Here is a 15,535-nt window from a genome sequence, read left to right as displayed (position 1 = left end):
ATAGATAATTTATTACAAGTAACCCAATTTATTAAAAATTACATAATATAATTTTTTAAAAACTTTTAAATCTCTGGGGTTTGAACTTCGGGCACGGGATCGGGTTTGGATTTATAATAGCAATACCTATACCCTACACTTACTCAAAATAAAACTTTCGGGTTTTACTCATACCCTATCTAAATCCAATAACCCTAAAATTCAGGCTTGATTGGGTTCGGGTCAGGAGCATACCCATAGGATCGGTTTGATTTTGCCATACCTATATAAATCCCGCTTTACTAATTTTTCTTCTGCTACCCTAAATTCCCTGCTTTGGCTACTGATCCTCTCCTCTGCAAAAATGCAGATCTTCGTGAAAACCCTAACGGGGAAGACGATAACCCTAGAGGTTGAGTCTTCTGACACCATCGATAATGTCAAGGCCAAGATCCAGGACAAGGAAGGAATCCCTCCAGACCAGCAGCGACTGATCTTCGCCGGAAAGCAGCTGGAGGATGGCCGCACTCTTGCCGACTACAACATCCAGAAGGAATCCACCCTCCACCTGGTGCTTCGTCTTCGTGGTGGTGCTAAGAAGAGAAAGAAGAAGACTTACACCAAGCCAAAGAAGATCAAGCACAAGAAGAAGAAGGTCAAGCTTGCCGTGCTTCAGTTCTACAAGGTCGATGACTCCGGAAAGGTGCAGAGGCTGAGGAAGGAGTGCCCGAATGCTGAGTGTGGAGCTGGAACTTTCATGGCCAACCATTTTGATAGGCACTACTGCGGCAAGTGTGGCTTGACTTATGTTTACAATAAGGCTGGCGGTGATTAGGTTATTTTTAATGCGTTTTTGTTTGGTTATATGGATTTGGTAATTCTAAGTTTGCTACTTTTGGCTTAATTTTGTTTAGTTGAGTATGCTTCTGATGGATATTCATATACTGGTTTTATTGGTTTAGTTTCTTAATATACTTATCTGGATAGCTTATATCTAAGGAGTAATTTGCTTTGCTTTTCATGAATAGAATTAAATGTTGCTATTTTACCCTTTTCTTCTATTTGATTGGGGCTGATTGACATTAAGGGTAGTTTTTCTATTTTAATGGCGTTCATGCTGGTCTTTGAGGTTTTGATATGGTTTTAGGAAATTCCTTTTCAATATTGGTATTGATAATGGTGTTTCTGTGGGTAGAGTCTGTTAATTGTTACCATTAACTGTATTGATAGTTGTTAGTGGTTGGCCCATAGTCTTGGCCTTTTTGGCTATGCTGTAGAAAAATTGCTACTTTATTTCATTTGTTTAGGCAGCTGGTTAATTTTAGTGTTAGATTATGTGCTGATTCTGCTTTAACATGTACGATACTGCTCAGCCCATTTGAAAGTTTAGTTAACTTTTTATGAAAGATGTACTTACATTTCACTAATAGAACCAAATTCACAGTCCTTGAATATAGGCAGGAATAATTTTGTAGTGATGGAAATGTAAGCTGAGATTGGAAACTGAATTGTTATCAGAAATATTTTTTAAGGTTGGATGCAAGTTAAGTTAATTTGTTCAATAAGGATTGGATGTTGGAAATTTTCAGAAGCCTATGTAGTATCTTGTGATTGAGAATAGATTCAAGCATAAACACTGCCCAGTGGGCAACAAAAGTTTCCTGCCACCAATCTCATATATAAGCCAAGTTTATTGGGAAAACTGAGTTCCTTTGTTTTTGTGGAACTGAACAGGGAAGTATAATTCCTCAATCAGATTCCTTGCTGTTATGTTGAATTTATGTTCCATGATTTTGTGGTTTTTATTGCTACATGGAACGGGAGGTTTGATGAATGACATGGTTCTTGTACCTGCTTGCCAATTGCCAGTGCAGGTATCTGATCGTGTTTCAGGTGGCTTATGTGTAGTTTGAATAGGCATACTCTCGACAATTTTACATCTTTTGATAACATGCTTAGATTTTCTACACATCGCAGGCTCTTTAAAAGCGTTGCTCTAGCTCTAGCTCTAGCTAGTATCGTTTTGTACCTTTATAAGCGGTTACCTGATTCCTTGGTATGGCTGGTAAAGAAAATGCCTGCCCTTTGTTTTTGTGCTGAGTTGGTTGAGTTCATCTCTGAACTTGATGTGGTTTTTGGGGTATTATCTCTTTAGTCGCCTGATGCTTAAGCCTAAGCCATAACTTAGAGCTAATGAACATCTTATCTTGCCATCTTCTTTAATATATGTTATTACTAGCAGCATGAAATATCATCTTAGAGATCTTGTGATAATATTTTAAAATATATAATTTAATTAAGAAAAAAAATTTATAATTTAAATTATTTTTAATTTCATATTTGTTAATTTTGTTGAAAATTATTAAATTAAAAAATATCTATTTCAAATTCAAAACACTAGACTAATTATATAAAAATTAATGTCTATAATAAAATTGAAAGAAAAGGAAATATATATTAAAAATTATTGATATCAATATATTTTTGAATTAATAAATTTTCTTAGATGATATTAAAAATAATAAAATAAATAAAATAAGATGGACAATAGAAATTCGATTATAGAGGTATATATATTATTTTTAATGATAATTTCATATAAATCGCTTTCACTTGTGATTTATTAAATTTTTTTCTAATTTGATATAGTAATAGAAATTAAAAGAGAAAAAAATATATTAATTTCGAAAAGAAATTATATAAGAATTATTGAAATCCAAAAAAAAAAATGATTTTACCAATATATTATCATTGACAGCAATTCAATATATTATCATTAGAACTAATAAAGACAACTATATAGGTAATAAAAACTATTAATAAATATTTTCACTATTAACTTTATTATTTTTTTTAAATATAAAATTTTCATTCATAATAATAAATGATAATTATGATTGAATATAATGATATTAAATATCAATATTATAATAATATTAATTTAAAAGATAAATTATAATACATATTAATATGATAATCAACGTCAAAATTATGATAATTTTTAATTAAAAATATGTTATGATATTATAATAATTTTAATAATTTAATACATATTAATATGATGATTGAATGACAATTAAGACCAATATTCTATAATTTTAATTGAAAAAAATAGATTATAATATTATAATAATTATAATTATTTACTACTATGTATGTATTATGATAATTGAATAATAATTAATATTTATATTTATATAACACTATAACTAACAATTAGATTTTATGTGGCACTATCAAAATTTAAAAGCTCTATGTGACACTATAATCCTATGTATTATCATCAAGATTCTTATATGGCAAGAGCAAATGAAGAGTATTCATTTAAAAAATATCACATGTCAACTTCTTGGAAAAAAAATGTTTGCTCTCTCTCTCTCTCTCTCTCTCTCTCTCTCTCTCTCTCTCTCTCTCTCTCTCTCTCTCTCTCTCTCTCTCTCTCTCTCTCTCTCTCTCTCTCTATATATATATATATATATATATATATATATATATATATATATGTATTAGGCGATTTCTCGTGTTTTATGCGGACTGTATAATATATTTAATTTTGAATTGTAAAATATATGTATTGAATAAATTATTAAAATTTAAAGTCCATACAATGCATCCGCAGTATGATTCAAATGTATTATGTAAAATTGAAAAATTTTATTCTAACTAATGAATGAATTATTCATGCAAAAGAAAAAGAATACTAATTTAATATTTATATATAGTCAATTGAAATAGAGAAAACATATTACTATATAAATATGAAATACTGATAGAAAATTAGTAAGAGCTTATTCCCTTGGAGTAATAACTTGAATCATAGAAATGCATACATGAACAAATTTGTAAAAAATAATGAATGATAAGTAAGAAATATGAGTCAGTAAATTTAAAAAAACAAAATTAGATAAGATGTATGAAAACTATTACTTGCAATTCATATCTGCTATATTTTTTGGTAATACATTTTTTGTCCATATTTATATTTATTTATTTTGATTTTTTATTTTATAAAATATTATTTTAGTCCAATTTATGAACAAATCATCATTTAAAAGTGGAACTGGTTTTAATTTTAAGAACTCACATGTTCTATTTTAAAACCAATATGATTGTTTCAAATAAAAAACTAATGCAATAAGTTCAATATATATATATATATATATATATATATTGAGTATTTCTACTTACAGGATTGATCAATATTTGAGAACACTCATGTAGACAGTAATCAAATAGTTGAAAATAAATTATCGAAAAACTCATTTGTTATATTTGAAATACCTAAATTTTTAATTTGAAGACTCCAAGAACTGCCTATCAATGTTTAGCACTTTCTCGGTCGATCTATATATGTTATTAAAAGACCATATTGTCAAATTCAAAACATAGATCATAATATACTTGAAACGAAACATTGTTTAACAAACTCATAAATAAAGAATTATATATAATAATGAAGTCATTCTATTTAAAATTCTCTCATAAATTAGAGAGACAATTTTTAACGAGTAACATATTTTTTCCTCAAAAATTTATAATTTTTTTCTTAAATTATTTAAATTCGAATGCTCAATTAATAGAGTCTCTCTTTTCAAATGAAATATCACGTCAACGTACGACAAAAACTCGTGATTCTCCTTTATTATATATAATAATAATGATATTACCCAATGAGATAATTTAATTATTACACGGTCATCCTTTATAACAGTAATTTGATTAATGGTGATTATCAAAAACTGATCTTAATGTGCACCGGATGGATGAAGTACGGCAGGGCAGCATCAGGCCCTAATGCCCATTGGACAGAGTTGGAGCGTTGGACTGTTTGAGTTTTGTATAACGTACCACGTCATATCAATGAGTGGTGAATATATTGTTTTAAATATCTCAATTTCATCAAGTTTGATATTAATTAATATTTCAAGTTTATTTTTATAGATTAAATGTCTAAGTATATAATGTTATTGTATGTGATCAGAAATTTTACCAAAAACTGAGCAAAATTTAAAAGGTAAAAAAATTAGGAAATGCCAATTAAAGTATGTGAAATTAAATTTATAAGCTTTTTCTCTTTTCTTATTTTCAATTGACTTAGGAAAATAGTTCATAAGTTTTAATAAGATAATAATATAATTAGATTAACGTAAACCATAAGGACCATTAATTAATTATTAGACAATAAAGGTCCTTATTAGCATAATATTTATCATAATTTTAATGTTAAATAACAAAACATTTTTGTTATTATATTAAAATTTTATTTTCACTGGATGGCCTCTGGTTTGCTAAAAGCTCAGAATTAGAATGGAGCATCTGGTTACTGAGCTACCATGATCCTGGTTAAGGAGCTGCCTAATCAATTGGAAGATTTCATAATCTTGAAACATTAAATATTGATGGCTTAAAGATTGAGGTTCCTAAAAAAACAAAACATATATATAAATATAAAATAGAGGTTATAATTGCAACGAAAAAATAATTTCACAGCATTAGTTTTTTTTTAGAAAAATAAAACTAAAATTTCATTAATTGAAAACTGTATACAGATATAAAATCAAATTAATATGTTTCTATATTTTTGTATAAGAAGCCTAATAATAAACCACTTATACAAATAATAAAAAAACACAATCTTGATTTGAAGTATTTGGTCGAGTCAACAAAGTATAATATTTGTGCTATAAGTGATCGCTTGCTCTATTTGGTGGCTATTCATGACCACTGTTCGACTCCATGTTTTTTCTATACATCCGATCTGATTATCTTCAAATTTCTTCCTTCTATTGGAGAGAAGATCTGCACTTGTTTTTGCATAACTATCCAAATAATAAAATACGCTAGACAAAATCACTATAATGATGATAACAATAACTCAGAACTAGATCTGAGGACAAAATCTCAATATATGGACAATAATAAATCACAATATATGAGTAATAATAAATCTCAATATATGGGCGACAATAATTCAGATCTGTTTACAGATCTGAGGATTATTTTAAACTAAAACAATTAGCTAAATTATAAAAATGACTAATATTCATGGCTTTTTTTTGTCATTTAGCAGTATAAATTGCTAAAATATTCTAATTACTTGCTACTATACAATCAAATACCATATTCCAATCATTAAGATAATAGCTCAATAATAGTGACAACTGAAACAGATATTCAAGATCAAACTCCATTCTTCAATTTGTTTCAAAAATTTTTTAAAATAATATACAATGCAAATTGTCCAGCCTAGCAAAGGATTACACTCAATAACAAGTGCTTGACCACACCAACCTCAAAAACTGTAGTATGATATACAGTACAATTTAATGATTAAACCTTCATAAAACTACTTAACCGAAAAGCTCGAGTTTATAATTTAGTAGTCAAACAAATTTAATAGACCCATCTATGCACATCTAAGTGCATATAAGACTTCAATAAATTAAAGTTCAAATTCTCCTTCCGAAAAATGTTCTTAAAAAAGGTCAGGAGCCATGTACACAAACATCCATGCTAATGATACATGCCAAACGGAAATGGTTTCTCACATATATTGGACAAGAAAAATGACAAATGGAATTCTCGTTACAGTTTCAAACTGAAGCTAGCTTTATTTTGGAGCAAAATCACCCAGTCTCTATAATATCAGTCTGCAGGAGATGATGACAGTGAATTATAGTTAGAATAAATTAAGAATGCTATTGAGAACTTTCAATGGATAAAAGCTTTTGTGTTCGTGTGTGTGAGCTGAAAGATGCATGGAACCTACTGAAAAATCTCGATCTTTTGGATGTGCTGCACTTTTGAATGATCTTTTTCTACAAGGCTTGAAGAGTCTGACGACAATAGCAGAGTATGGAGATTGGTTAGGAATTCAATACCTTGAGGCAGTAAATCTAATGCTGCACAAGAGGCAAGAGACAACAGTTGGATATCTGGCATCGCTCCTTTTTCTATAGTTATTGCTCTCAGCTGAGGGAAATTAGTCAACCATAAACTTCTAAGCTTAGTAAAGCCCTTGGAGAAATGTAGCTCCTCCCCAATAAAGGCATTGTCTAGATCAAGATTTCCCAAATGTGGCAGTGCTGCAATGTGAGGGAGAAGATCTTCATTTAATCTAGACCAATGCAAGTATAAGTATGTCAAGTACTTGAGTGAGCAAAACCAATGTGGTACTCTTTTGAGTCTACCAACCAATATAAGCTTGTCAAGGTGAGGTGGGGATGATAGCAATGCATCCATTTGAAGGAACTCTGCTTCATTATGCGCCATAAGAAACAAATAGCGTAGTTTTTTCAGGTTTAGAATTGAAGAGCACAAGTCCTCCTCATCTCCTGCTCTTAAATTTGAAATCCCCATTCTGGTCAACTGGGTCATGCTCCCCAGTTGCCTTATCACATCACCTTCTGCTTCAATGAAAGACATGACTTGCAATTTCTTCAACTTGTTAATTTTAAATGGAACTCGAGTCCCACTGGCATACTGAAACTGATGGCTGTTCCCATGATTATAACGATACATAATCAGATTTCTCAAGTTCTGCAATTCAGCTACTCCTTTTGGAAGTTCCCTTATTAGTGTCTCTTTAATGTTCAAGGTCTCAAGGTTACGGAGTTTCCCAATATTTTTTGGAAGCTCTGTCACTCGAGTTCCTTTCAAGTTCAAGTACCTTAAGTTGAATAGAATGTTTATACCATCTGGTAATTTCTCAATCGTAGCATCTTCCAAATCCAAGACTCTCAACAATTTGAGTTTGGATACTAATGTATTTGGGAAAGACGACAAGTGCATTAAAAACATAAACAATGACCGAATCTGTGACATACCATGGTATGATTCAAGGTCCTCATTGGTTGTTTGGACAGATAAGCGGCGAGCTTTACATTCCTCAATTGCTATCCTTCCATTGTATACAATGCAGAATTTCTCTCTCTCTGATATTGACAGAGCAAGTTCGCGCAAAATATCATGCATCTTGCATGCTTTTGGCCTTCCTGATTGATTTTGCAATACAACTTGAAGCATACTTCGAGCAATAAGTTCCATGAGATAGTTCTCAGCTACTTCTTCAGGAGTAATCCTGTTAACTTGTTGAACAAATCCTTCTGCTATCCAAAGTCTAATAAGCCTTTTACGTCGAATTAGATAGTCTTCAGGAAAAAGGCAACAATATAAGAAACAATGCTTAAGTGGATAAGGCAAATCGTTGAAACTGAGCAACAAAATGCTCTTGACAAATTCCAACATATGATTGTTGTTTAGCTGCCAGTTCAAGTTGTTGCAAACGCTACGCCAGTCACTTATTGACTTCTTGGAAGACATAAGACCACCCAAAGCCACTAATGCAAGAGGTAGGCCTTCACATTTTTTCACCAGTTCCGTAGCCAATGATGCAAGCTCACTTGGACATGATTCACCCAAGAATGCTTTTTGGCAAAAGAGGTCCCATGCCTCACTCTTCTTTAGTGGTTGAATAGAAAGAATATGGCTTCTAACCCCAGAAGAAAAAGAACCCACATCTTTATTTCGAGTTGTAAGCAAGATCCGACTTCCAAGCTTATTATCTGGAAGCGCTACATTTATTGCATCCCATAGATTTATATCCCACACATCATCCAAGACAACTAGGTACTTTTTGTCCTTTAAGTACTCAGTAAGAATCACTACCAGGTTTTTGAAGCTCGAGTTACTCTTACTCAAGCTAGAAAGTTGATGTTCCTTCCTTCCCTGGCAGAATTCATTGATCAGGCTTCTGAATAATTCTTCTCTTGTATTTGATTGAGAGACAGTAATCCATGCATAGCAGTCAAATCGGCGCTTCACTGTTTCATTGTTATAGATCTTGCCAACTAGTGTTGTCTTGCCTGATCCTCCCATTCCAACCACTGAAATAAGAATTTGTTGCAAATCTCTATCCATTAGCCATCCCTTCAATACTTGTGTTTCTTCCTCCTTCCCTATCAGATCATCTTCTTTAATGAAAAAAGGAGAATCCCTGCGGTATAATGACCATTTGTGGTCAAGATAATTGGAACTAGATCCACCTTCTACATTATTAACACCATATCTATCCCTCCACTCAGGAATGACTTTGATGATGTTATTGATGTTCTGCAACTTGGAGGCAATTCGATGCCTCAGCCAAAAAACTTTTGGAATGCGAACTGTTTGATGAAAGAGCTGAGAGAAACCGCCCCTGCTATGTTGTTGATGTACAAAATACATGAACTCATCAATGATGTCTTCAACTTGGTAAGCTATGTCCCTCACATTTGCCACCCACGTCTTCTCTCCTTCAGACTTCAGTTGCTTTCTCTCAGCATCCTCGAGAAAAGATTTCATGCTTTCTAGTTCACGCCTCAGGTTGTAAAATTTGTCATAGATGCCTCCCAATAATGATGCTTCATTTTTAAGAGCTGACAGTATTATATCAATCAGGTGTTGGAGAATTGCAGCTGTGGCCATGTTGGCCTGGTATGTTCCCTTCTTTTCTACGCTTAACTGTATGTGACTGCAATTAGCAACATATTAGTTCAGAAACACAAAAACAAGACTAAAAGATATTTTCAAGTTTCTCACCATTTCAATATTTGGCATAACTCAAGTCATACCTTAGGATTTATGAAATTTTTTAATGTTTTTGTAATTTGGTTCCAGGATAAGAGTTTCATACCATCAAGTACTTTCAATAATAAATCCAGTGAGAATTTATTGTAATTTCCATTTGTATGAGCTATTTTTAGATTTGGAGCCAAATTTGAAGTTAATATACATTTATTTAATGGACTAATTAACAAAAGATTGTGGGTATAACAGATCCCATGAAACCAAATATTGTAAGTTAGTAGACAGTTGTCATAGAGATTGAACAAAATATTAATTATCGGTAATTTTTATTTTTCTATATTTAAGCACATATGTAAATCAAATTTGGAATTATGCCATTAGTATCCTCCTTTGAATTCACTAGCTAAGTTTAAAATTTCAAGATATCTAAAACCTTTTAGTAAATATACTGCAGAACACCAAGACAAGGGATTCCTAAATTTAATTACAGAATCAATAAAAATATAAACAAACCCAAAAATTTCTCAATCATTTCAAATTGATATCAAGAACTCTGGAATATCTTATACCTGCAACAGATCACATTTCAAAAGAAAAGAGACTTTTTAGTTAATATTTTCCTTTCATATGCAGTGCAAATCCACAATCTAGGCAGGGAAAAGAATTTAGTAGAAGGGAAGAATAAGGAACAAACCTTGAGCCGGAGAGGGGCAAGATCACAGTGAAAAACAAACAACATTAGGTGTAAGCAAAGAGGGCAGGCTGGAGCACGCACAGAAAGAGCAGCTATCCTGTCTGAAATGCTGTGATATTCTTGCCTTCCTTCTTCTCCTTCTTCTTCTGTTACTACATTTTTATTGTCTTTTCTCTCCTAGGTATCATATATTAGATGATCCACAACCAACATGAATCAGCCACTTAAATTTGCAAGGTGATTTAGATATCCTTCAAATTTGTGATTTTGTGCTATTTGTCACATATGAACAGTTCATGTTTCTCAGAGTGGACATTTTAATATATCAGGTTACCTTAATGGCTTGAAACTCTAGACTTCAATAAACAAATTGCAACTTGACATAGACTCTTCAGGAAACAAATATATTAGTCTGTTCTAATATTATGCAAAATCATACTAACATGGTTGGTAGCAGGCAGTAGAGTTGAAAGACGACTTAATTAATTGAGCTAATATTTTAATGGTCCATTAAACTAAAGGTCTAGAATTGATCTCATGTTGTATTCAAAACAAAGACTGCCAAGTTTGAACTGGTGATTGCTTGCAGTATGAGACAGTATATATGTTTATATCTACATATAGTCAGAGATATTGTGATACAAGGTATATTTACGACGCTGCAAATTCTAAGCAGATTTACAGATAGAACTAGGACCATAATTTTAATATAAGCCCATTAAAGGACAAGTTGACAGGCAGGAGGATAGGATCTGGGACCTGTAGTTCCCAAGACATCACCCATAACCACTAAGTTAAGTGATCATTTGCAAAAGCAAAGCTACTTTAATTGAAGCAACATTTGATGAATAAATATAAGTCAATTAACTTCTAGAATGGCTAAAAAAAGGATCGAAGTTGCAAATGGATCATGGTTTGAATAATTACCAAAATAACGTCACCCATTACTAGGAATTAAACTGATAACAACATATATAAAAGAAAAAACAAAATTATCCACGCTACAACAGCTACAGTAGGAATCATTCTAATTTTTGCTATTTTGCTTATGTAAACAATTGATTACTCTTCCCAAATTGTTTGAGAAATGTCAGCAAAAAATATAGACTTCAAATAAACAAATTGCAATTTGACATAGATTCTCCAGGAAACAATTAAATTAATATGTTATAATATTCTACCAAAATATAATGGCAATGTCATGGTCGGTCGCAAACTACACAAAGTATGACTAAATCATAGTTCTTTATTTAATTCTTTTAATTTTTCAAGAATTTTCAAAACAATAACCAACTGAACAAGTTATGATTCTATTCAAAGCAAACTCAACTGATTGGCCTCATGTTTTCACACAAGAAATTAGTTTCTTTTTCTTCTTTTGATTGAAATTTAAAAGGGAATAATTTGAACTCTTCATACTATGAGGCAGAAACTCGACCATCCAGTAAACCAAAGGCCAAATATACTCACAAAGAGTACAATAAGTCATTGATAAATAAAATATAAAGCTAGTTGACTTCTAAAATGCCTAATAAAGGGGGGCAAAAGAAAGAAATATGCTGCAAATAGGTCATGCTCTGCAGAATTCAAAACAATACTAGTTAATTACAAGAAAATTAATCATAAAGAAAAAATGATAACGGCATTCAGCAGAAATCAAACCAAAAAAAAAAAAAAAGAAAAAGATCAATCTACTCAAATACCTTGACATTACCTTGCTCATACACCTTAGCCCCTAAAGCCTAGAACTTGAGAATTCCGAGAAGCGAACTCGAACCAGTGGGATAGTAGCCATGGCTTTCTCCGCCGCGAAAGGAATTGCCGAATGCCGATACAACCTGATGCGAAATAATAAAGCAAATAAACGTAGTGTAAAGCTGTTAATGAAACGATGTTTGATCTATTAGTAAAACGGCGCTTCTGATTAACAAAGTGTCAAATTGCCAAGTCAGCAGGAAGTTATTATCCACGTCAGCACCCTGTTAGAAGGTTGTTGTGCAGCTCAGTTCTTGGTTGGCGGGAATTGGAGTGAGTCGGTCAGTTTTGTGATTGAATGTAAAGCTGTTGTCTAATTTAGTGGAATTGTCAATTTATCAAAAACAAAATTTATTTTGACCTTGTAATTTTTGCTCTCACAATATCCCTACTTTATTTATGAACTACATTTAAATTTGAAAAATATAAAATTTTTGAGTTGATGGAGGTATTGCTCGTCCTATTTTTAATTTTTTTTTTTCTATCGGAAGGTAAAGTTGTTGTAATCCGCTAATCCAACTATTTATTAATAATTCCATTTTAATAGAAAATTCTTTAAAAGAAAAATTATAATCTATATAGTTGTAAGTGTTATGGAGAAATTTTTGTGTTTGGTCATGTGTATTTATTAATGGTCTAGTAAATAGATTTCTAATAAAAGACATTTAATTAATAAATTTGAATTCATTAACAGTTGTTTTAATTAAAATAGATCTAACAAGTAAATTCATTTGTATACTTTTATGAATAATTTTGTAGCACTTTAAACTCAGAGAGTAATTTATAATATCTTTAAAATTATAAATTTAGATAATATTGTACACTTTTTTATATTAACACTAATTATTTTTAAAAATTATTGATATTTGTATATAAAGTAATAATTATCACAACTCTTTCGATAATAATTTTTACATTTTTAATATTTAATAGTATAAATTTAATATAATAATTTTAGAGTTTTAACATTCAACAAGTATTTAATAAATTCAATTTTTAAAATATTAGATAAAATGATTTTTCAAATTAAAAATTCAATAAAAATAATTTTATAAATTAAAATTATATTTAATAAATCAAAGTAAAACCAATGGCATGTTGGTGAATTTTGCTGATTAAAATAGGAATCAACTTGGATATTAAAGAAAGTAAAAGAAAAAGAAAAAGTACGTATATTACATGTGTAGGATAGGTATAAGTGCATGGAGTGAGCAAAGTGTTTGACGTATGGATCAGTCTCCAAGTGTCCTGGCGACAGCAAGTTCAATAGTGACAAGCATCTTTCCTTCTATCTACCTATTTTGTATTTTAGTATGAGAAAGCAAATTCCCAAAGGATCTCCCTTGTTAATCATCTGCCACGTATTCACCTACATGCAAATCATGCCACTTTGAATATTTTGATACTGCCACCTGCCCTTTTCTCATTGACACATGTATTAATTTTAAGTTTGTAGGCAACTTTCTAGTTGGTTCCTTCTGCACATGACGAGTGCTATACTCTATTGATATTTACTTCTATATATATGTTCTAACGATAACCGATTTCTGGAAAGATAGAAGTCAACATTTATATTTTCTTCTTCATATCCCAATTTCAAGTTCTTGAATCATAATGGAGTGGTCTCCTCAAAATGCCATGAAAGCTTATTTGGACACACTTCAGCTGGTAATTTTTATTTTTTTTTCTTATATCGACTCAATAGATCTGAGATAATATTGTTATTTATACTTTTTTCTCTTTTGATTTTTCTATAAATCATCTTAATTAGCTGTTTATGGAATTAAATAATATTTATATGATGCATTTAATAGATCTTTTTTCCATCAACTTTTAGCAAATAAAATTTTTATTTTGAAGTTTAGTTCAAACCTTTTCTTAAATATTTTTCTTCTTCATATTAATTATTATTTATTGCAAGAAATAATGGATTTGATGTATGTAAATAGCCTCTCAACGTTTGTAGGGAAAGACTGTATACATCAATAATTACAAAATTCTCTCATAATTTATCTATAAATATGAAATATTTCATGTACTATGTCATCGGTCCATCTATTATTATTGCAAAATTTAATATTTGAGATATGTAATACAATTAAGAACATGAAGTTGCTAAATGAAATAAAAAAAAAAAAAAACAAAAAGAAAGTAATATTTAACTAATACTATCTTTCTTGTTGCAGTGCAAGACAGGAAGCAATAATGAAAATAACCCTTCAAATGGAAGCGAAACCCTAATTGAACCAAAATGCATGGAATTCATCTCAGCATTAGCAGCTGGAAAAAAAGCAAAATTAATGGTGGAGATAACAACAGAAGGCGTAACACCATTAACGATGGCTCTAGCAGTAGCAGCAAAGCACACAGGAGGGAAACTGATTTGCTTTCTTATTCACCATCAAGATTTCAAGAAATGCAAAAACCATATTCAAAATAATCATCAAGATCTTGAAAATGTGATTGAATTTGTTTTTGGAAATATTTTCCAAGTGGTCATGCATTACAAGAACATAGATTTTCTTGTTATGGATGGAAGATTAGAGGATAATTTCAAATTGATTGAAAAAATTAATCTTAATCCTAGTGGGTCTATAATTGTAAGGCATAATTTGCATTACAGAAAATGTGGAGTTCCTTTGGGTAATGTTTTGAATGGCAGAAAAGGAGTTAAGTGTGTGACTTTACCTATTGGAGATGGAGTGGAGTTGACAAGAATTGAATCTAAGAACAAGATCAGTAGAAGACACAAGAGATTTCATGTGACTTTTGACAATTAACCCTTTTTTGTATATAATATTAGAGATATTTAGAATTAATTAACAAGCAAACGATTGTAAATTCAATAATTTATGAAATAAGATGGAGCATTTACATAATTATATTACGATATTTGAAATGAGCAGTAGTGCAATTTTATTTTATATATTTTGGTCAATTTTTTTGAAATTCAATGTTATCCTATTTATTTTGTCAAATTTATTAATTAAACCTTCACATTGGCTGGTCTATATATATATATATATATATATATATAATATGCAGTCCAACCCTAAGATGCATCGTTGGGATCCTATTCAACAAAACTTGTGACGCATGGAAGACTTCTAAACATAGGTTTTTTGCGCGTTTCGGACATTTTTGCGTATCCATTTTCCTGTATAAAATATTAATTTTTCGTGTAAAATTATTTTTAAATATCAATTTCACCGTATTATTTCCGCGTTTACTCATTTCTGTTTCCATGCAACATAGCTCCGAGCTGCTTTGGCCATAGAGTCTTGACATAAACACTCTTGGTAGATCATGGATTTGAACCCATTATTTCAGTGAAGAACAATGGCTCCGAGGAAGGATCTTGGCCATTACGAATTTTCTGAAGAACCAACAGATGATTATCAAACTAGCCAACGTACTTTTCTTTGCACTATAATTCACACGATGAACTGTGAGCAATCGACCAACGAAACAGAAATTTTATGATTTCAGGTGTCGGACGATTTACAGTATCAACCTCTATCGGTGATTTTTCATCATCAG

At 30.9% G+C, this 15,535-nt stretch overlaps 3 protein-coding genes across 8 annotated transcripts; 2 read left to right on the top strand and 1 right to left on the bottom strand.

Annotated features, from left to right (window-relative positions):
• Window positions 1-283: 283 nt before the first annotated feature.
• On the top strand, window positions 284-977 carry LOC105637980 (ubiquitin-ribosomal protein eS31 fusion protein). Its single transcript, XM_012221680.4, has one exon. It carries the CDS (start codon window positions 344-346, stop codon window positions 812-814), a length of 471 nt encoding a protein of 156 aa, XP_012077070.1. The 5' UTR covers window positions 284-343; the 3' UTR covers window positions 815-977.
• A 5,175-nt stretch (window positions 978-6,152) lies between these two features.
• RPM1 (NB-ARC domain-containing disease resistance protein) lies at window positions 6,153-12,137 on the bottom strand. 6 transcript variants are annotated; one of them, XM_037638100.2, is made up of 4 exons: window positions 11,944-12,136; window positions 10,241-11,817; window positions 6,749-9,490; window positions 6,153-6,629 (listed from the first exon to the last, which is right to left on the bottom strand). In XM_037638100.2, the coding sequence occupies exons 3-4, from the start codon at window positions 9,442-9,444 to the stop codon at window positions 6,617-6,619; spliced, it is 2,709 nt and encodes a 902-aa protein (XP_037494028.1). In that variant the 5' UTR covers window positions 9,445-9,490; window positions 10,241-11,817; window positions 11,944-12,136; the 3' UTR covers window positions 6,153-6,616. The 6 variants fall into 6 exon arrangements, with proteins under 6 accessions (XP_037494028.1, XP_012077059.1, XP_020536937.1 ...); XM_012221669.3 differs by having other exon boundaries at window positions 10,241-10,417; XM_020681278.2 differs by having other exon boundaries at window positions 11,955-12,136.
• Window positions 12,138-13,545: 1,408 nt separating this feature from the next.
• LOC105640471 (uncharacterized) lies at window positions 13,546-14,877 on the top strand. Its single transcript, XM_012224790.4, has 2 exons — window positions 13,546-13,663; window positions 14,182-14,877. The coding sequence occupies exons 1-2, from the start codon at window positions 13,610-13,612 to the stop codon at window positions 14,773-14,775; spliced, it is 648 nt and encodes a 215-aa protein (XP_012080180.1). The 5' UTR covers window positions 13,546-13,609; the 3' UTR covers window positions 14,776-14,877.
• The last annotated feature ends 658 nt before the right edge of the window (window positions 14,878-15,535 follow it).

Source organism: Jatropha curcas, chromosome 9 (assembly GCF_041381405.1).
Source record: "Jatropha curcas cultivar XTBG-Jc1 chromosome 9, XTBG_Jcur_1.0, whole genome shotgun sequence".
In the NCBI taxonomy this organism is placed as follows: Eukaryota; Viridiplantae; Streptophyta; class Magnoliopsida; order Malpighiales; family Euphorbiaceae; genus Jatropha; species Jatropha curcas.
This window is presented reverse-complemented; position numbering and strand designations above follow the sequence as displayed.